The sequence below is a fragment of the Peromyscus maniculatus genome, chromosome 6 (assembly GCF_049852395.1).
Source record: "Peromyscus maniculatus bairdii isolate BWxNUB_F1_BW_parent chromosome 6, HU_Pman_BW_mat_3.1, whole genome shotgun sequence".
Classification (NCBI taxonomy): domain Eukaryota; kingdom Metazoa; phylum Chordata; class Mammalia; order Rodentia; family Cricetidae; genus Peromyscus; species Peromyscus maniculatus.
The window spans coordinates 78,810,979-78,832,142 of NC_134857.1; the positions used below are offsets into that span (position 1 = coordinate 78,810,979).

At 41.6% G+C, this 21,164-nt stretch overlaps 2 protein-coding genes across 5 annotated transcripts in view; both read left to right on the plus strand.

Annotated features, from left to right (window-relative positions):
- The window catches only part of LOC102909786 (NADPH-dependent 3-keto-steroid reductase HSD3B3-like), an 85,168-nt gene extending 64,715 nt beyond the window's left edge, over positions 1-20,453 (plus strand). For 2 of the 4 annotated variants that reach the window (XM_076574682.1, XM_076574681.1), the window contains 3 exons: positions 4,945-5,141; positions 12,994-13,158; positions 19,265-20,453. In XM_076574682.1, the coding sequence (XP_076430797.1) occupies positions 4,997-5,141; positions 12,994-13,158; positions 19,265-20,076 (1,122 nt within the window). In that variant the 5' untranslated portion in view covers positions 4,945-4,996 and the 3' untranslated portion in view covers positions 20,077-20,453. Of the gene's footprint in view, positions 1-4,493; positions 4,565-4,944; positions 5,142-12,993; positions 13,159-19,264 lie in introns of all 4 variants that reach the window. The other 2 variants (XM_076574683.1, XM_076574684.1) reach the window with 2 other exon arrangements.
- Positions 1-21,164, plus strand: part of LOC102912479 (NADPH-dependent 3-keto-steroid reductase HSD3B3-like) — a 107,673-nt gene that overhangs the window by 14,973 nt on the left and 71,536 nt on the right. The gene's annotated exons all lie outside the window — the stretch shown is intronic.

Genomic DNA, 21,164 nt, shown 5'->3' on the forward strand with positions numbered 1-21,164 from the left:
ACCCATATTTAACCAACATCTGCTACAAAGACAGCCCTGCAGAATGTGCTAGAAGGAAAACTCCAACCCCAACAGTGTAAGTATACCCATGAAAACACAAGGAATAAATAATCCCAGAGCTGTACATCCAAAGAGAGGAACCACATATGCTCCACCACCACCAACAAAATAACGGAATCAAACACTGCTCATTGATAGCTCACAATCAAGAGACACAGACTAACAGAATGAATGTAAAAACAGGATCCATTGTTCTGCTGATCCACAAACACACGTCAACATAAAGAATAGACATCACTTCAGGATAAAGGCATGGGGAAAATGTTCCAAGAAAAGGGAACTAAGCTGATGTAGCCATGTTAATAGCTGACAAAATAGACTTGAAACAAAAACTAATCAGAAGATATAAGGAAGAACACTGCATACTCATCAAGAGAAAATCTACCAAGAGGATATTACCATTGTTAACATCTAAGCACACGGGCAACAAAGTTCAAAAGAAAAACTACTACAGCTTAAATCACGTATTGACCCTCACACACTATTAGTGAGAGACTTCAATATCCCATAACCCACTCTGGTTAACAGACAAATCATCCAGACCAAAATTAAACAGAGAAATGCTCATTCAACTGATGTTATAAAACTAGTAGACCTAACAGATATTTACAGAACATTTAATCCAAACACAAAAGAATGTACCTTTTTCTCAGCACCTCATAGAACTTCCTCCAAAATTGAGCACACACTCTATGAAAACGTCTCAACAGATACAAGAAGTTTTTTGAAATAACACCCTGCATCTTCTCTGACCACCACATAGTAAAACTGGATCACAACAACAACAGAAACTTACAAACTCTTGGAAAATGAACAACTCCTTACTGAATGAAAAAAAATGGGTCAAGATAGAAAGGAAGAAAGAAATTAAAAACTTTTTTGAATTCAATGAAATGAAATACAACATACTCAAACTTAAGGGACACACTAAAACTCTTCTAAGAAATAAGTTCACAGCACTAACTGCCTACATCAAAAAAAGAGATCTCATACTACTAACTTAATAGCACACATGAAGGCTCTAGAACAAAAAGAAATACACCGAAAAGGAGTAGACAGTAAGAAATAATCAAACTCGGTGCTGAAATAAATAAAAGAGAAACAACAACAACAACAACAAAAAAAAAACAAGAATCAATGAAACAAAGACTTGGTACTTTGAAAAAAGCAATAAGATTAATAAAATTTTATACAAATTAACTATAAGGTAGAGAGATTATGTAAATTAGTAAAATTATAGCTGATTAGTAGACAGTAAGAAACTCCTAAAAATTGTAGGAATACTTTACAAACCTGCACTCCAACAAATTGAAAATAAAAAAAGATAATTTTCTCAATACATACCACTTACCAAAGTTAATTCAAGATCAGATAAGCAAAGTAAACAAACCTATAACCCCTGGTGAAATAAAAGCAGTCATTAAAAGTCTCTTAACCACAAAAGAGCCCAGGACCAGATGGTTTTAACAGAATCCTGCCAGACATTCAAAAAAATGTTAATGCCAATACTTCACAAATTATTCTACAAAATAGAAACAGAAAGAACAGTGCCCAATTTGTTTTACAAGGCTATAGCTACTTTGATACCCAAGCTACCTAAATACCTGCAAAAAATAGTTACAGTACAGTTGCCTTTATGAGTAAAATAATTGCAAACTGAATCCAAGAGCACATCAAAACAATCATCCACTATGATTAAGTAGGCTTCATCTCAGAGATGCAGGGATCGTTTAACATATGTAAGTCAATAAATGTAATCCACCACATAAACAAAATGAAACCCAAACACCACTGGATCATCCCATTAGATGTGAAAACTCCTTTGAAAGACCCCAACAGCCCTTCATGATCAAAGTCCTAGAGAGATCAGGAATACAGGGAACATACAAAAGTCAACATAATAAGGGCAATATACAGTAAACAGATAGTCAATATCAACTTAAATGAAGACAAACTCAAAGCATTTCCACTAACACCAGGAACAAGACAAGGCTGTCCACTCTCTCCATCCCTATTCAATACAGTACTTGAAGTCTTGGCTACAGCAATAATACAACTGATGAAGATGAAGGAAATACAACTTGAAAAGGAAGAAGTCAAAATACCTTTATTTGGAAAAGAAGAAGGCAAAATATCTTTATTTGCAGATAATAGGATAGTTTTAAATGACCATCAAAATTCCACTAGATTACCTCTACAGCTGACAAATGCTTTCAGCAAACTAGCAGGATACCAAGTTAACTCACATAAATCTAGAGCCCTCCTGTATACAAATGACAAATAGACTGAAAAAGAAATCAGGGAAACAACACCCTTCACAATAACCTCATATCATTTACAATGCCTTGGGGTAACTCTAACCAAAGAAGTGTAAGACTTGTTTGATAAAATCAGGTCCTTTGCAAATATATTATAGCTTCCAGTAGAGTTTTTTTTTTCAATGGGTTTTCTAAATGTGCAAACCAATGAGTTTTTCTGTCTTGTGCCTTCTCTTGACCTCTTTTCATCTTTTGTTTGTTAGATTTTGATGTGTTAGTTTTTGTTTTATCTTATTATATTTGATTTTATATTATTATTATCTTTTAGAAGCCCTGTTGCTTTCTAATGAGGGACAGAAGGGGTGGATCCAGATGGGAGGGGAGGTGGGAGGAGCCAAGAGGAGTAAAAGGATGGGAAACCATAATCAGGATATATTATGTGAGAAAAAAATCTATTTTCAACAAAAGGAAACAAAGGTATTAAAAAAGGGTTATGGAAACTGCATACAAGGGTTCATGCAGACTGCATACAAGCAAGCTGTGTCACCTGTACCTACATGTTTGGTGGAAGGAGGACATGTCAGCTTGGAGCATACTATCCTATGAGGTACTGTCACACCAAGGTACTGATAGAGTCTCCAGGGAAGCTTTAGTAGGGAAAGTGAGGGTGGGTTGGAAAGAAGATAAAAGTTCACAGTCCTCCTTCAATGGGCTTCTTGTATAATGGTTGCCTTTCTTGTACTTAAGTTTATTATAAAAAGGATCATGTCTCTAATTGGGGAATATCCACTTATCTAGTTCTAGAACCTTATTGAGTCCCAAGAAATGTCTACACAACTTTTGGATAATATGAAGTAGGCATTCAAAGTGTGAACAAACACAATGTATGTGTTCTCTGTGTTTAGAATAAATTCTGTTGTGCTTATAGAGAAAGGTACTGCAAAAAAAGCACCATGTGGGACCTACACTGGACTCTGTATGGACCTTAACAACCAGAAAGGCTTTGAGCCCCTTCCATGCAGATATGTCTATACTTTGGAAACTACAGCCAGACTTGGTCACTTACAAAGTTTACGGTCACCCTATAATGGAGTCAAATTAAATTCTCAGCTTTCTCTTAGCTGCATTAATAGATCTCCTTGGCCACATGGGCCTATGGGCTGTAGATTGGACACGCCTTAAAGAGTTTTTACCATAAGGTGATTTGCTCACCTATTGATGTCAATCTTAACAAACAAACCAACAAAAAAAATGATTAGAATCTGCTTATTCTGATAAATACAGCCATGTCTTTCAGATGAGCATGTGCATGCTCTGCAGTTAACTGTGAGCTGCTCAAAGAATTGAGGCAAAGAGAAGTTTATCAAATCAATAACAAGGAGTATTACAGGAAACACACAGAGTGAATAATCTTGGCCATGCTTGATTACCCTCGATTGTACACAACATATGCTAGTGTCATCTGAAAGGGGGAAACCTCAACTGAAGATTACCTATATCAGATTGACATGTGGGGTATTGTATTGATTATCAATTGATGCAGGAAGGCCCAGGCTCCTAAGCTTTTGGGTAGCTGGACAATTAAACATTCTTGGAGTTACTACATCAAACAAGAATGTAGAAGCCTTGTTCCCCTTTCTCATTCCTCAGCCTGTACTCAGCTTCCTCCATATCCTTTGTAGTATCCCTCATAGGAAGCTTGTGGTGATATTGTGCCCCCCCCAATATATAGTGCACCAAAATAAACTTATCTGGGGTTAGATATCAGAACAGCCTCTAGACAGACATAGAGGCCAGAAAATGGTATCATATGCACTTTTAATCCTTGTTCTCTGGAGGCATAAATCTATTTGGATCTCTGTGAGTTCAAAGACACACTGGAAACAAACCAGGCATGGTGACATGAGCCTTTAATCCCAGGAAGTGATGGCAGCAATCAGAAAGGTATAAAAGGCGTGAGGACCTGGAACTAGAGTTCTTTTTATTCTTTTAAGCTTAGCCTTCATCAACAGTTCAGCTGAGATATATTAGGATGAGGACTCAGAGGCTTCTAGTTCCAGGAAACAGGATCAACTGAGAAGTTGGCAAGGTGAGGTTAGCTGTGGCTTGTTCTGCTTCTCTAATCTTTCAGCGTTCACCCCAATACCTGACTCCAGGTTTGTTTTTATTTATAAGATCTTTTAAGATTCGTGCTACAGAAGCTAATGGATGTAAGCTTTGGTCCATGAAGTCCAAGAGGATCTGCAGTAAGTAACCAAATGCAGTGTGGAGTTGTAGGGCCCCAGTGTGTGCACGCTTTCTCAGAAGCACAGGTAAGACAGTCTGAGGCTTGCAAGTGGCATCTTATGTGAGAGGAACAAACTTGGGGCACAACCTGACATGTGAGGTCTGACAGTGTCTCAGTGTCAGAGCTGACCTGACTTCGAGGTTGCAAATCTGGTGTCTACTGAAGAACTGAACTTTTGCTTGTTTGTTGAAGAAAACCCAAATATTTTGGAATCAAGGAAGTGATGTTATGAGAGAAATGTTCAAGAACCACCTTGAGGACATCTTTTTCTACTATGTCATCATAGTAGGAACTCCCTGACTCTGTACTCATTGCACCTCTCTTTCTATCCCTACCCAGGGTGACATTACATCACACCCGAGGCCACTGAGATCTGCTTCCTGTGTTGACCATGCCAGAGTGGAGCTGCCTTGTGACAGGAGCAGGAGGGTTTCTGGGCCAGAGGATCATCCACATGTTGGCTCAGGAAAAAGAGCTGAAGGAGGTCAGGGCCTTGTTCAGGTCCTTCACTCCAAAACACAAGGAGGAATTATCCAGTAAGTGACCTGGAGGATGGTGAACACGAACTGGGCATGGGGAGGGCTTTCTTGTCACCAAGTAAGAAACAGGTGGATCTGTGAAGAGCCTCAGCAGGAACAATCACAGTTGAGACAGCATCAAAGGCACTGCATAGTTGGAAAAAGTGGGTTCTGGATGACCCAGAACTAGAGAGCATGGCCATGGGCAGGCCCTGGGCCTTCATTCTACTCTCCTATGTAGACATTACAGATCAGTTTTCTCCTTGCTGGAAACTTTTGTGTCTTAAATGGTCTGGACATGGCAATATAGTACAACACTAGCAAAAGATTATTAAACTAGAGACCTGAGCAGTGAGAACCTGCCTCCTTTGAAAATTTTCATTCAGCTTTTTAGTTTCTTTTTATTTAAGACTAGGTGAGTAAAGGTCATGGCAGGGGGTGATTATAATGTAAAGGTAAATTGATGAAGGGGGTAGAGAGGGATAGAGAGGGGGAGGGTGACTAGAGAGCATATACACAGGATAGAAACAGACTGAGGGCCAGGTGGACTTCATATGTGTCATGGGGATTCCTCCAATGTCTTTCCAATCATTCCTCCTCTCTGTCTTTCATCCTCATTGGAAGTGTCTACAGACTTTACTGGAGAGGTGCTTTATGTTTTTCTGTATTTCTCCTCCACCCCAGACCAAGTGCAAGCACTCTGTTGACAGTCATTTCCCAGCTGCTCCATTCTCACATCCTTCTGTGGATGTAGCTTCTGAAGGACCCTTGCTCCCAGTGTGAGGCCATCTTGAACAGATCTCTTCCTCCATACTCTCCAGAGTTCATTCAATCCCTTTGCTTGGATCCCACCCACCAATTTCTTGGCTTTGTCAGATAGGGTCTGTATAAAATCTCTTATCAGACACCCTATAGTTCGATTTTGATTTTCCTTCGTTCCCAAGATAAACCAATACCTGGAGCTGGTGTGATATGGTCCTATGAAGAAGGGAGGTGATTGAGGCCTGTGTTAGTTACTTTTTTATTACTGGGATAAGACACTGTGACCAAAACAACTTATAGAAGAAAGAGATGGTTGGGGACTTACAGTTTTCATAGAGTTAGAGCTGATGACTATTATGGCAGGGAACAGGGCAGCCAGCAGACAGTATGGCACTGTAGCAATAGCTAAGAGCTCATGTCTTGACCCACAAGCCAAGACAGAGAACTAACTGAGAATGATGCAAGTCTTTTGAAGCCTCAAATGCCATGCCCAGGGACACACTGCCTACAAAAAGGCAACACTCACTACCCTTTCCACCAACTGCAGAACAAGTATTCAAATACATGAACCTATGGGAAACATTCTCATTCAAACAACCACATCTCAGTGTCCACACACCTTAAGACACATTTGAGCAACAAAGAGGTTTGGAAAGTGTATTCCTTAGGCTACACTTATCTGGAATCCATTGTCAAATTAAATTTTATCTGTTTTGCTGCAATGATTAGCATCTTATGATAATGGGCCAGTATTGTTGTGTTAAAGTAATAGTCTTCAGAGTTTTAACAAGCAATAGTTGTAAGAGTCTTATTCAGCTGGAACCTCCAACTAGTCCCTGCATGGTCTGAGAAGCCCCATTCCTGTCTCTCTCCAAACTCTGCCCATTCAGAGAGTCTTAAACAAAGAAACACAAAGTGTGATGACAGAACATTTCAGGGGGCCTTGCCAAGATATGCCACAAAGAGAAAAATGTAAGCATTCTGGCAAAGGATCTCTCCTTACCTAAGTTCTGTTCAGGCCAACACAGACAGATTTAGGAATGTATATCTAACCTCCTTGCTTTAATACCTCATTCAATTAGCAATGTTTTACATCTATCTTCCGTAAAACTTGTTCTCAGGATAGAAGAGGAATTATCATACAAAAATACATCCTAATCTAAACTATCTTGGACACCTGTTGTTGCCTCCTTGGTAGGCCCACTCCATGGGGTCACCTTTAGTTAAGATGCCAATGAAGTCACATGACCTTCCTCTTCTCCAACCCTATCAAAGATGGCTGCCAGAGCCTGACTACACTTTGTTAGATTAGATGGTGGAGAATCAAGAGTTGTTTCCCAGAACAGCTCCAATTTAGAATTCCAAGTTTTAAGTTAATTTTTGTTACAGATTTTTAACCATGCTAGACTCCCACAGCTGTTTTTTGAATAAAGTAGAATTGCATAAAACAACTTTAATATTATTTATAACAAAATGACTTATGAATCCCCATTATTATACTAGATTCAGTAGCCAGAAATCCCAGAGGCAAATTCTGAGCCCAGGTAGATGGTTGCTACAGTAACAGCTGAGACATCACCAAGACACACAGAGCATAGCAAACTCACACAGGTGTTTACCCAGACCCAATTCCCTTGACTGTTTTTTTGTAAATGAAGTTCAGTAGTTTTAAAAGGAACCCCCCCACACACACACAGAGAGAAACCTAGTAAGAACCAAACAAATTCCATTTACATAATAGTTTTGAAGCAGAACAAAATTTTTAATACAATTCCATTTTTTCTCTAAAGGAATTAGAAAAAAAAGCTAATTTGTATATTGTTTTAAGCATGTGGTAATATTATATTATAGGAACAATGATAACAAAACATACATTTAAACACGTCAGATCTCTGGAGATGTTATGTAATCTTGGGACACATATAAATGCATATTTGTAAATATAGGTCTAACATATAGGTCCCTTGGAATTTCAGGACCTCCTGAAATCCCAAAGTTAGTAGTAAATTAAAAACATTATATTTTTATTTTGTAAAATATATAAAATATTATAAGATTTGGTAAAAATTACAAAACAACAAAAAATCGCCAAAACAATTAAGGACACAGGAGATGTCAGAATCTAGATGGCCCACCTTTTCCAAAGAAGTAGGGGAGGGGCCACAGTTCTCTATTAAGATCAGATGCAAGAAACCTCTCTGGTTTTGCTCTTCCCTGTACTGTTTATTGAGCCTATGCTTTTTGTTTCCTGGGAAAACTCCCTAATATGAACATGGAGAATCAAAAGTTATGCAGGTGGTAATAGTCTTTGAAATCTGTTCATAGTCTACAAGAGTCAATACTGTATGATCTCATGTGCATCTGTCCCAGAAGTTTCAGAGGGCTTTTTGAGCACCATGCTAATAGGGTAACAGTTTCTGGGAGGCAAGAAATTAGTTCAATACCTCTAAATAGTTGGTGTTGGTTCCAGTTTCTGGAGTCTAACACTGACTAGTTTAATTTTGGTGTATTTAAACACAGCACAATTTAGCCAATATTTTCCTGGTGATAAGTAACTCAATCCCATGTGCACAATAAAACATACATACATAAACCTTAAGGAACAAAGTAAGCTAAATAAGTACCAGACATGATAACACAGAAACTTTTCATGAAGTACAAGGGATGCCTTCCTTAAAGATGGGGTCAATAGATTGGGAAAATAACCTATGATATGGGTCTGGGGGAGGATCGAGTGTGATTTTCAAATACACAGATTGTGCAAAGTTGACTAGACTAGAAAGCACATCTGGTCCCAGCCTTCTGGACAGACAACTGGTTATGTATTCCTTCCCTTGGAGGAAAAACTCTATGTGCTAACATTCCAGGATCCCCTAGTGCTCATCTGTCGGCATTAGGACCCCTGTATCTCCTACAAGAAGTCCTGTGCCTTTCTGAAATTCCTTTGCAGCTTTCTACTTCCATTCACTAGTAGTCCAACTGTTTCCTTCATTCTGGGTCTTCTCTCTCTTTTATAATTTGGGATCATCGTTATCTTCACAGAAACAAACAAGGAAACCAAAAAAAAAAAAAAAAAGAAAGAAAGAAAAAAAAGAAAAAAAAAACTACCTTTGCCTTCTTCTGGACACATTTTCCTATTTTATATATATCCTCATAAACCCTTATAAAACATGTCACACTTTTCTTCCATACTCAGTTGTTTCCCTTTGTTGCATACAACAAAATGCCAAAATACATAAACTTTAAATTTCTGCCTCATGTTTTACTATTTTAACTTCCTTACAAATAACCAAGACAACTTGTCTCCAAACAAGCAAACGAAATAAATAACCTAAAGAATCTTAGTAATGATTACTATTGATGTGAGGACGCACCATGAGTAAAAACAACTTGGGGAGGAAAGTGTTTATTTGGCTTATGCTTCTATATCACTCTTCATCATCCAAAGGAAATCAGGACAGGGACTTAAACAGGGCAGGAAACTGATGCAGGGGCCATGAGAGGGTGGGGTTCACTGGTTTGCTCTCGGGTCTTGCTCAGCCTGCTTTCTTATAGAACATGTGAAAGACCCCCGCTCCATTATGAGGACATGGGGCTTTGGGCCAATAAAATGCTCCCCCCCCCTATAACTTAGCCTAAGAAACGCCATTCTAATGGAATCAGAAAAACAGGAGTTCACAGCCATAGCCAGCCACCCGGCCTTGACAGAGATAGCTATGGCCAGCCTTGAGAGAGATAACTGTGGTCGGCGGCCTTGAGAGAAAGACAGTTAAGTCAAATCAGGATATTTTATGGCTGGCCCCCTGGCCTTGAGGAATAAGCAGCTGGCCTGGACAAGGCCAAATCAGCCACACACATACGACCCCAAGTTCACCCTGGCCTTCTTTAAAACAACCAATAGGGACCCTGTAACTATGCTTCTCGCTTCTGTAACCGCGCCTCTGCCCCTGGGATCCCATAAAAAGTCCCCCTTGCCCTAGGAAGGCGCGCAAGTCCTCCAAGAGACTTCGCCCCAGGTACCTGGTATAAATAAACCCTCTTGCTTTTGCATCTGATCTGTGGTTTCGGTGTGTTCCTTGGGTTTGGGGTCTCTCCCGGAGAAAGATCTCAGCCGGGGGTCTTTCACATGGAGATGGCACCACCCACAATGAGCTGTGCTCTCCCACGTGAATCACTAATGATGAAAAAGCCCTACAGGATTGCCTACAGTCTCATCATATGGAGGCATTTTTGTTAACTGAATCTCCCTCCTCTCAGTAAGAGGAGAGAATCCTGTGTCCTATTGTGTCAGAGACATCTTAATGGTGGAAACTCCTTATTTCTCCACCCCCATGAGATGCCAAACCAAAGGAAATTTTGTCTTCTGACTCTATACACAAGGGGACAACACAGATGTTTGAGAGGATGACAGGGTTACAGCCATCTCAGAGAAGGGTCAGACAGGGGCCAGCAAGCCCTGGGAACCCACCAGAGGATTAGGCTGGGGGCAACAGGCCCTAGGAAACTCATCCGATGATGTGCTGCCCCTAGACCCAGACAATTAAGAGCCATGTAAAAAAATGAGTTCCAGACATTTCCACCATAACACAAAGGATATGACAGATTATATACCATAGCTGTCAGAGTGAGCAAGTTTCCTGCAGGTAAGAAATGGAATGTCTAATGGTCAGAGAAAGTGGATCTGCAAATGATAAAGACGCATGACATAAAGTGCTAGAGAATATGGCAATTTCCTTGCAGCTGCCACACTCCAATCTGTTCAAACCAAGCATCTCCAACTTGGAGTAGGCACCAATCCTGAGCTTGTGACTCTACAGAGTTGGAATTCCCCTAGACCACCCACCATCACCACTATAAAAATCGTATCCTGTAATTGATTAAGGTCCCTCTCACTCCACTGCTGAGTAGATGGAAAAAGGACCTGCGTTTGAACTCGTGAATTTAAAAAGCTCTTTGCTTTTGCATTCAGATTGGTGTCTTGATGGTCTTTGGGGACAGCGGACTTTGGGTGCAACAATGTTAACTGACTTCCTCAAGATCCCACAGCTAAAATAAGTCAAAGTAGGGTAGGGGTCCAGGAGGTCTGGTGGTGACCTCTGTCCTTTTAAAGGCTGGAGTGTGGTGGCTTCTCTCTGGATCTCCTACTGCAGCTCACACCACAGCATCAGCTCTATGATCAGTGAAGAACAACTGTCAAGTCCATGGTGTCTTGGCCAAGCTGAGAGATGTGGCTCTACCACAAAGCACTCAAGATGTCACCTCCTGGTATCTCAGGATCCCCCAAAGAACAGATGTGTGAGTCTACTTGGTCCTGCATCTGGGCTCCTCCTGCCCTGTCCCAGCAACTCTTCTGACCCTGTCTGTCTAAAGTCAGCTGCTAAGAAGAGTGGAGGAGAAATCACACAGGAAGAGACTCACATTCTGGTACCTGCTGCCTTCCCAGAAGGCTTTCCCCCATCACCCTCTACTTCAAGGCCTTCCTGGAGTTTCCTGAGTGGGGAGAGAGGGCTACAGTAGACATATTCAGGAGAGGTTGTAATCGGTCCCAAGAAGGATTTCTCCAGCTCTGGATTTCTACTTCTGCCTCTATCAAAGTATTCTTTGGTGTTCATTGCATATTTAGTTGACCTGATTGTATCAAAAGAGTTGAATCCAAATGAGTCTTGTTCATAGAGTACATAGAGAAGTGGGCATGGATTGAGTGGAGGCAGGGGGACAATAGAGCCTTCACTAGAAAAATGTATGTTCTTTTCTAGCTCAGTCAGTAGAGCATGAGAATCATAATGTCAGGGTCATGGGTTCATGCCCCAGGTTGGGCATCAGATATTGGTGGAATTATTATGGCCACTCCACGTAGTTAAAAGGGAGTTTTATTTTGTGGGTTAACTTACAAGTGAAGGGATAGTTTACAGGGTCTGGAAAAGGTGTAGGACTGTCCAGCAGTGTTCTCTGTTTGGTCTACCTCCAGCGTCCAGGGTCCAGGAACCAAGAGAACCCACATATCCGGATCTCAGGTCTACAGTGTTTTCTCTCAGCCCTGCCTTGTAGGCGTGACCATTACCAAAGCCTCAGTGGGTGTTGGAACTTCTAGGTCAAAGCTGGAATGGCTACCCACTACACCCAACGTATACTAAGAACACTAGCATCCTAACTTCATGAGATAGCTGCAAAAGAAGATTGCAAACTGAGAAAGTCATGTATAAATTATGAAGCTCGAGCCAGTGTGGGAGTATAGATACTGGCTGCATGTGCCACACCATCAATTTTGTGAACTAATTTGGGTGACATTGTGATTGCTAGCTAGTATCATCCTATAAATTTGAGAGGAACCTGAAGCTATCCATTGCCCCTGGATGTACTGTGGTCCCTTGGAGGTGGCCTCATTTACAATGTATCTATCCAATAAGAAATACTCACCTAAACCCATCATGGGATCCCATTCTGAGTTCTCTCACTGGGGCTCCAGTTTCCTCTCTGTAATTGAGCTCACTCTTCATTTGTGCTCATCCCAGACTGAGAAATTATCAAGACCTATAGGAACAGAGCTCAGTTTTCCATCTTCGTTTCTCCCTCTTCTGGGTCCTCCTCACTGGAACTCTGGAGGACACAATCTGATTAACCTGTTGCTTGCCCAGGTTACTCTTATGTCTTCATGCCTCTCCATTTGCCACCTGAGAGCACTGTAACAGCTTCCCAGGGCAGGACTCTGCCTCTGTTTCTTCTTCAGTGAAAATCCACAAGTGATTCCCTGTTCTCTATCAATTAAATCCTAATTCTCCCTTCTTACATTTGACATCCACCACCTCTCTCTGGTTGCTTTAATCACTGTATGAATTCCCATAACTCTGTTTTTATGAGCGAAGCACAAATCACATCTCACTGCTCAGATTCATTTTCTACAAAGGGAGGGATAGACACAGATGCTTCCTCCTTCCCTACAAATGATACATTCTGACTGTTGATTATTTATTGTTTCTTCTGTAGAAAGGCCTCCTCCCCAGGATCTCCTCACTCTGACTGCCCTTGGAGGCCTAGGTCACTGATACTGTGTCTGGAAACTTCCATCCTGTGCAGAAAGCTTCTCAATGACCTGCTTTGTGTTCCTCAGAGCTGCAGACAAAAGCCAAGGTGACAGTGCTGAAGGGAGACATTCTGGATGCCCAGTGCCTGAGGAGAGCCTGCCAGGGCGTCTCTGTTGTCATCCACACTGCTGCCTCCCTTGACATCTTTGGTTCTGTCCCCAGACAGACCGTCCTGGATATCAACCTGAAAGGTACAGTGTCTCAGGAGGATATGGAGAGAGTGGGAAAATTAGAACAGTCAAATAGCATGAGGACAAGAAGGAAAGTGCCAGCCATGGAACACCTGCTGTGCTCTGGGTCTGTCAGATGCCTCTGCTTGCCAGCCCAGCTAGCAGAACTCAGGGCTTTTGTCCTTGATGTTTAGAAGAAGAGATTGGGCTGAGAGAGGAGGAACAGAGGCCCCACAGGTAGTCAGAGGAGAGAAAACACAAAGCCACACCCAGGACCCTTCAACAGCCAGGAAGTTCTCCTGCTCCTCCATGCCAAAGTGAGTGGACTCCATCTCCAAATGCCTGATGTCCACCCACCCACTGCCGTGAATGCCCACAAAGGGTTCCTAGTGAGATCTGAGCTTGCTTCACCCAGCAAGTCTGCATTAGAGGATTGCTTGACCATGTGCATGGTCACCAGGTGATTGAAAAAGATCTGCTCTTGGCTGAGCTAGGGGGAGGTCTTTTGTTCCACCCCTTTGTATTCCTCTACCTAACCCTTTAGAAGAGACAGGAAGGGGTGGTGGATAATGATGCAGGCCCTCCTGCGGCTATCCTGTGTTTCTGTTTCAATCCCCTCTATCCTTCTATCTAATATCTCTTATCCCTCACTCCTCAAAAGTAACCTTTCATAAAATGTGGGAGCCAGTCTGTCATCTGGGCTCCCACAAATGGTGCCAGAAACAGGGATAGGTGACTTGGAAAAGGGAGAGTGCAGTTGTCTCAGGTGTAAGGAGGCATGCCCGATAATGAATTAAAAATAAAGGTGACAGTATTTTATTCTCGAGACTGAAAATTAGGTAGCCAAAGCTAAATGTAAGTGAGGCTGCAGTGTATATTTCTCTCTATCTAGATTTCTTTCTTTTTCTCTCTCTCTTAATTTCTATCTATAAAAATTAAGGAAAAAATATAAGGTAGAATGTAGGAATATTGTGTAGAAAAACCTTAGGATAAGATGAGCAACAAAATAGAGGAACTATCTTCTTGATTTTTCCAACTATGGGACTATGAATGCAAATTTCTGGGAAAGAATCAGAGAAAAACCTATCAAAGATGAGAAAAACAGGCAGACAAAGATTCCTGTGGAAGATTTGGCCTATGAACAGCTTAGATTTAAGTCCTGAGTGGCAGAGGAAAGAATTTTCCCTGAGACAGATGCAGATGAAATAAAACTCTTCACTCCACTGACATTGTTACTGTATGATAAATTCACCATCAGAATTAGTTTCCTTGGCCATGAAGCGAAGTTTAGAGAACATAAGTCTTGGGGAAAATTTGTAATCTTTCTCTCAAAAACTGAAAGCTTTCTTGGGAAAAACTTAGTAATCTCTCTCTGAAAAACTTGAAGCTCTTCAGGTCTTTTCTTCTCAGATTTTTTTTCTCTTTCTATAATGGCAAAAATTAAATAATCTGGAATTAAAATCCATCAGTATGGGAAAATCACCTGTAATTGCTCAAGAAAAAACAAAAAGCCTCTTGGAACAGGGCAAATCCTCTCTGCTGGTCCTTTCTCCCCATCCAGTGGATATTAGACAAAACAGCAGATACTTTAGACCCTAGCCCAAATCCCCTGTGGCAAGAGACTAGCAATAGATTCTTGGGAGAGTACAGGCAGAGATCCAAGTGGGTCAGCTTCCCCACTGAAGGATGGAGCCCAAGCACAGGCAGAGCAGGACCCAGGGGAAAAAGCTGCAGGATCTAAGTTCTCAGCAGCTATAAAGGCAACATTGGAAGAGCTAAGGCAAAATTTGCATACAAACAAGGCCATTGGGAAAGGAGAGTGGCCTCCTGGACTACCAGCCCCAAGTCAGAAGGTGGGGCTCTACAGCACCCAAGGCTGAGAAAAGAACATCTCTGGAAAAGCTTTCCTTTCTTTCTCTATCAGTGGAAAAATCTTTGCTTAAAAAAAGAAAGAAAGAAAGCAAGAAAGAAAGCAAGAAAGAAAGCAAGAAAGAAAGCAAGAAAGAAAGAAAGAAAGAAAGAAAGAAAGAAAGAAAGAAAGAAAGAAAGAAAGAAGGAAAGAAAGAGCCTTCTTTTCAAGTAGTCTCTTTACTTTTTCACTTACCCAGTAAAACAGGGGTGGGGGTAGGGCGAGGAAGGTCCAGGGGGGAGGGGGCAAGAGGGAGGGGTCAAAGGGTTACCAAAATGCCTGTCTGAGTGTGCACATGTGGACAGGTGTGGACTACTCTGGGGACAATGTTAGGTGAAGGAAGTCCACCCGTCAATGCCAGCAGCTCAGGGAGAACAGAAACCTCCTGTGTGGAAAAAGTTCTCCTGATCTTGACTTTCTGTATGAACACAAACCAAGTAAATGGATCCCGGACTGTGGAGGACCAGAAAGGCAGCATGGGAAACATTGTTCATTTGTAACAGGATGGGACAGAAAAAGGAAGCTTGGAAAACGTAGTCCATAATGTGGTTTGTAACAGTGTGACAATATAGAGAAAGGCAGTTTGGGAAATGAAGTCTGTAAAAGAGACACTGGTACTGCCCTGCCCCCAAACTCTGTTTTTTCAGTGTTTTTCCAGGTCAAAATGCTATTTTTTCCACAAGCTTTGTCAGCTTGCCTCTCAAGAACTAGAAACAGGTCAACAGTTGCCTGTCAGGAAGCAATTAAAGTGCTGATACTGTTTGTCAACAAGTCACTTTGAAACCCTTTAGAAAACTAGGGAAAGAGGTCTGGGTACTGGGAAATTGCTTTGGATCTGAAAAAGGAAAAATATTATGGGCAAATTAAAAAAAAGAATCTGGGGTTGTGCTTGAAATGCAAGAGAGAAACATTGACATCATTGAAACGCTCATGATAATCTTAAAAAGCAGCTTTAAATAATTAAGAAAAGGGAATTTTACCCGCAGTCAATCTTACAGCCACTGATGAATCAGGCTCTGACTTCAAACTATCAGGAAAACTTTCAGAATGAAAAGCTGACTATTAACTCTGACCTTTAGAAATGATTTGCATACTTCCTGTCTTGTTAATAGTTCTGTTAAGAAATCTCTTCTAGATGTTTGCTAATAGAATTTGATTTTCAATGTAAGTTAGATCTGTTAAGTGATTTTACTAGGTAAGTTTGTAAAACAGTTCTATAGAGTTTCCTTTTGAATTAAGCATGTAAAAATGTAAATATTGATTGTGAGAAGTGTAATTATTGAATGTAAAATATATAAATGTTGAATGTAAGAAGTATAAATGTTGAATGTAATTTTGTAAAAAGTGTGTAGTGATGTTCATACTAGAATTGTTTTTATTATACTTTTGCCTTCAGATATATTTGAACACTTTTAATGATAGCTCAAAATATAATTTTATGGTCTCAGTGGCCCCTGGAAAACTTAAGCAAAAAGGTATCATAATTAGGGGGAACTTTCCTGCCTTCTTCCTAGAAGTTTCCACTCCTTCTGTTTCTGTTTAGGAAGGAGTAGGCCTCCCACAATGGAGTTAGTTTGTAAGTGTCTTTATAATTGGTATAGATTTTGTTTACATGAGTGGATACTTTGAAGTGTTTGAAATGACTGTTTTTTCCTGGGAATCAAAATAGTCTCTTGAAAATTTTATTGAACATCTGTTTGCAAAGAGTATTGATTTAGAAAAGAAGCTTGGTGCAGCTAAGACTGCTGTAGTCAACTTAGACCTATTCCAAAAGGGATGTCCCATTTTTATTCTCCTCTACTCCTTTACTGGGAGGTGTGGCTGCTATGGAGATCTCTGTGGATGTTTGCAAGATCTTAGTAGGGACCTGGGCCAGAGTTAAGTTAGGCTCTGTACCCCCTCCTGCCAGGGCTGGTAACCAAAGATGGGCCACTTTCTTCTTGATAGCTTCTTGAATCTGTGTATGTCAAATTAATCAAGAATGACCTGAGACAGGTACAGTTTATCTGAGGGACATGGTGTGTGTGTGGGGGAATTATTATATCAAGAATGGGGAGCTTTGTAGGGTCATTAAGATTTCCTAGTGAGATCCGAGCTTGCTTTACCCAGCAGAACTGCATTAGAGGATTGCTTGACCACATATATGGTGACCAGGTGGCTGGAAAGGTCTGTACTTGGCTGAGCTAGGAGGAGGTTTTTTGCTCCACCCCTTGGTACTCCTATAAATAGCCCCTTAGAAGAGACAGGAGATGAGGGGTTAATAATGACCCAAGCCCACCCAAGGCTATTCTGTGTTTCTGTTTCCACCCCCTCTCTCCTTCTATCTAATATCTCCTATCCCTCTCTCCTCAAGAGTACCCTCTGGTGAAATGTGGAAGCCCTTCTCCCATCTGGGCTCCTGCACACTGCCTCTCTGGACCAGACCCTGACCTTTCCTCAGTAGAGAGCCATCAAAGCCTCTCCACAGAGGCTGCCAGAAAGAATGATCCAGCACATGTTTTCTTAACAGCAAAGGTTTTCCCAGTTTCTTCAAGGTCATCTCTACAGATCAATGTTAGTCTACTCCTGAAAACTGGTCCTAGCCAGGGTATAGAATGTCTTCCTCATATCTTCATCCTTAAATGGTACGTGCCTCAGAAAGTAGATCTGCAATATACTTTAATAAAGGACATTACCATATAACATGATCACTCTGACCCCCTATCAAAAGTCAGTCCTTTTAGTACCAGTGTTTTCAAGGTCCTGTCTGGAATGTATCCTCCACCAATCTCCAAAGTTACTGACTTGGGCCCCTTTTCCAAATCAACTAATTATTTGGGGATGGCCATTATCAACTCAAAGGGATCCCTATTAATTCTACCTAGCTACATTCCTCATACCCTGCGCTGCACATTGGTGCTTAAATATACAGATTCTCAGTTCTGTATTACTCTTAACTGAAATAAAATACCAGCCTTTAATGTCTATTATGAGAGTATACTACAGGCCCAGATGGAGTGGTGCCCATCTGTAATTTTAACACTCAGGAGGTTGAGTCAGGAAGATCGTACCTAGAGCCCAGTCTGGAATACATAGGAATAAGAATCCAACATAAAAATAAGATAAATTAAAATAAAATAACAGTACATAATGCCTCTATATTATATCTGAGTGGGCATGCTGTAAATTTTGAACTACTTCTGAGAATATGGTAAATTGAATTTTTGGATTAAAAACAGCCTTCCTTTAATGAAATGAAATACATAAAAATAAGGAACTCTTTGCTTTTATTTGGAGGAGGAGCATATTTGAATTTGTGGTTGTTGTTTCAGGAATCAAACCTACACAAAAGGCAAAGTCTCAATTATTGAACAACATCCTCAAAATAATGGGAATTTCTTTATGTCAGTTTCTAGAAAACATAAAGGAATAAATCACCAGAATAAAAATCTGGGGGCATATTTTTCAGAATAAAAAAACTAGTTTTCATTTTAGTCAGCTTTATTCATAATAGTCACCTGAAAACAGGGAACCTCATCTAAGAAATGGCTCCCATCAGATTGGTCAGGGGTTATATCTGTGGGTTATTTTCTGGATCAGTGATGGATATGGGAGGGCCCGATCACTGTGGGGTGTGTCACCCCTAGGCAGGTGGTCCTGAGTTATACAGGTAAACAAGATGAGCACATGGGAAGCAAAGCAGTAGAGAACTTTCCTCCATGGCCTCTGCCTTTGTTCCTGGGTGACTTTCCTCAGGGACACACTGCCATGGGAACATAGAAGCCATAGAAACTGTTCCCTCCCCACATTCCTTTGGTCATGGTGTTTATCACAGCAACAGAAAGCTTACTGGGACAGTGGTTCAGTGGGAGGGTCCTTGTCTACCATGTGGAAGAGCCTAGTTGTGATCCCAACACTGAGAAGAAAAATAATTATATTCAAACAGAGAGAGAAAGAGAAAGACAGTGATAGAGAGATGGGGAGAGACAGAGAAAACAGAGAGATAGCTCTATAAATTCAGAAACCTAGAAATCCCCTGTTTTTAAGAATCTAAATGTCACTTCTTTTAATTTGGGGGTTATTCTGTGGCTATAGAATGGCAATTTGAGTCAAGATCAGTTAAGAATGTGTTTAGATCTGTAGTAGTCCTTCCATTGGGTTTGAGGTGGGATGAATCTGACTCCACAGTGGACCCTTCAGCCTCTTTCCTAACAGTAATGATGAACTTCCCATACTCAGGTACTCAGCTCCTGTTGGATGCTTGTGTGGAAGCCAGTGTCCCAGTCTTCATCTACAGCAGCACAGTGTCTGTGGCTGGACCAAACTCCTACAAGGAGATCATCCAGAATGGCTGCGAAGAAGACAATCATGAAAGCAGATGGTCTCATCCATACCCATACAGCAAAAAGATGGCTGAGAAGGCAGTGCTGGCAGCCAATGGGTGCACCCTGAAAGATGGTGGCACTTTGCATACTTGTGCCTTAAGACTCCCATTCATCTATGGGGAAGGGAGCCAACACATTTCACATGCAGTAAATAGAGCACTCAAGAATAATGGCACACTTGCTAATTTTGCCAAATTCTCTGTGGTCAACCCAGTGTTTGTGAGTAATGCAGCCTGGGCACACATTCTGGCAGCCAGGGGCCTACAAGACCCCAAGAAGTCACCAAATATCCAAGGTCAGTTCTACTACATATCAGATGAAACCCCTCACCAAAGCTTTGTTGATTTAAATTATGCCCTGAGCAAGGACTGGGGCCTCCGCCTTGATTCCAGTTGGAGCCTTCCTCTGCCCTTGCTCTACTGGCTTGCTTTCCTGTTGGAAACTGTGAGTTTCCTGCTGCGTCCAATCTACAATTACCAGCCTCCTTTAAACCGCTGCTTGGTCACAATGACAAATAGTGTGTTCACCTTCTCCTACAAGAAAGCTCAGCAAGATCTGGGCTATGAGCCACCTGTCAGCTGGGAGGAAGCCAGACAGAAAACTTCTCAGTGGATCGGGTCACTAGTGGAGCAGCACAAGGGGACACTGAACACAAAGACTCAGTGATGTGACCATGGCAGGGACATGGCCCTGGAGATGTCAGGTCCTCCAGAAAGGGTCTAAGACACAACCCAACTCCTACACTTCCCTTTGACACCCTGGCCAACTTGTCTTCTGGTCACCAAAGCCTTGCCAGGCACTGACCCAGTCCCAAACTTTTGCCTTGAGCACTTGCCCAGAGACACACAGGCTGTGCCTCAGCTGCTGTGACCAAAGGCTCAGTTTCTGGTGGTGAACTGAGCAGAGCCTCCTGTAACTTAGAATTTCATCAGTGTTTCCATTTCCCCTCTCACAGTTCCAAAGCATTGCTTGTCTGAGAAAATTCCCATTGCTTCATGAAGCTCAAAGAAAGAACAATAAAAAGGTTTCATGCCTAATCCGGAGATTGTTTTGGTGAATCTTGATTACAGCTTTCCTTTCTATATACAATTAAGGCCATAGTCAGAACAGAAACAAAATGTCACTCCCACAGAATGTGGGCCCTAGCATGGACTAGATGACTGACCTGCAGTGCCTCAGTTCAGCATCACCTGATCAGACACAGCATCTTACTCATGGTCTTAGGAAATTCAAACCTACCTCCTCCCACTCAATGGTGGAGCTCGCACTGGTTGTCAGTGGGTACAGCAAAGCCCTGTAACACACTCTGTACCTCCAGGGCAGAGTCTTGCCTCCCTTGGTCTCCCTCCTTCTTACCCTTCTTACCAACCATACATGGGGCTCTCTAGAACCAGGACAAGCATTGAGAGCTACCCAGGAGACTATAATACTGTTAGAAATGGCCCTGGGCATCAGAGATGATCGGAGAGTCTCCTTGTAATGAATTCCCCCAAATGTACCTCCTCCTGAGCCTACAATGTGAAAATCTGCTACCCCTACCTCTAAATGTAGCTGCCTCTCCCTCTCTTTCCCTCCATTTACCAATCTCTTAAGCCCATATCCTCCTATAGCCTTAGTATCTTTCCTTCCCCTTCCTCCCTCTCATCCCCCAGCTTCCCTGAGCTGAGGAAGCCTGTCAGGACAGGGTTGAGGCCTACAAGATAACAGAGTCAGTATGTGACTACAGAACCCACAATTGTAATAGGGCCCGTCTG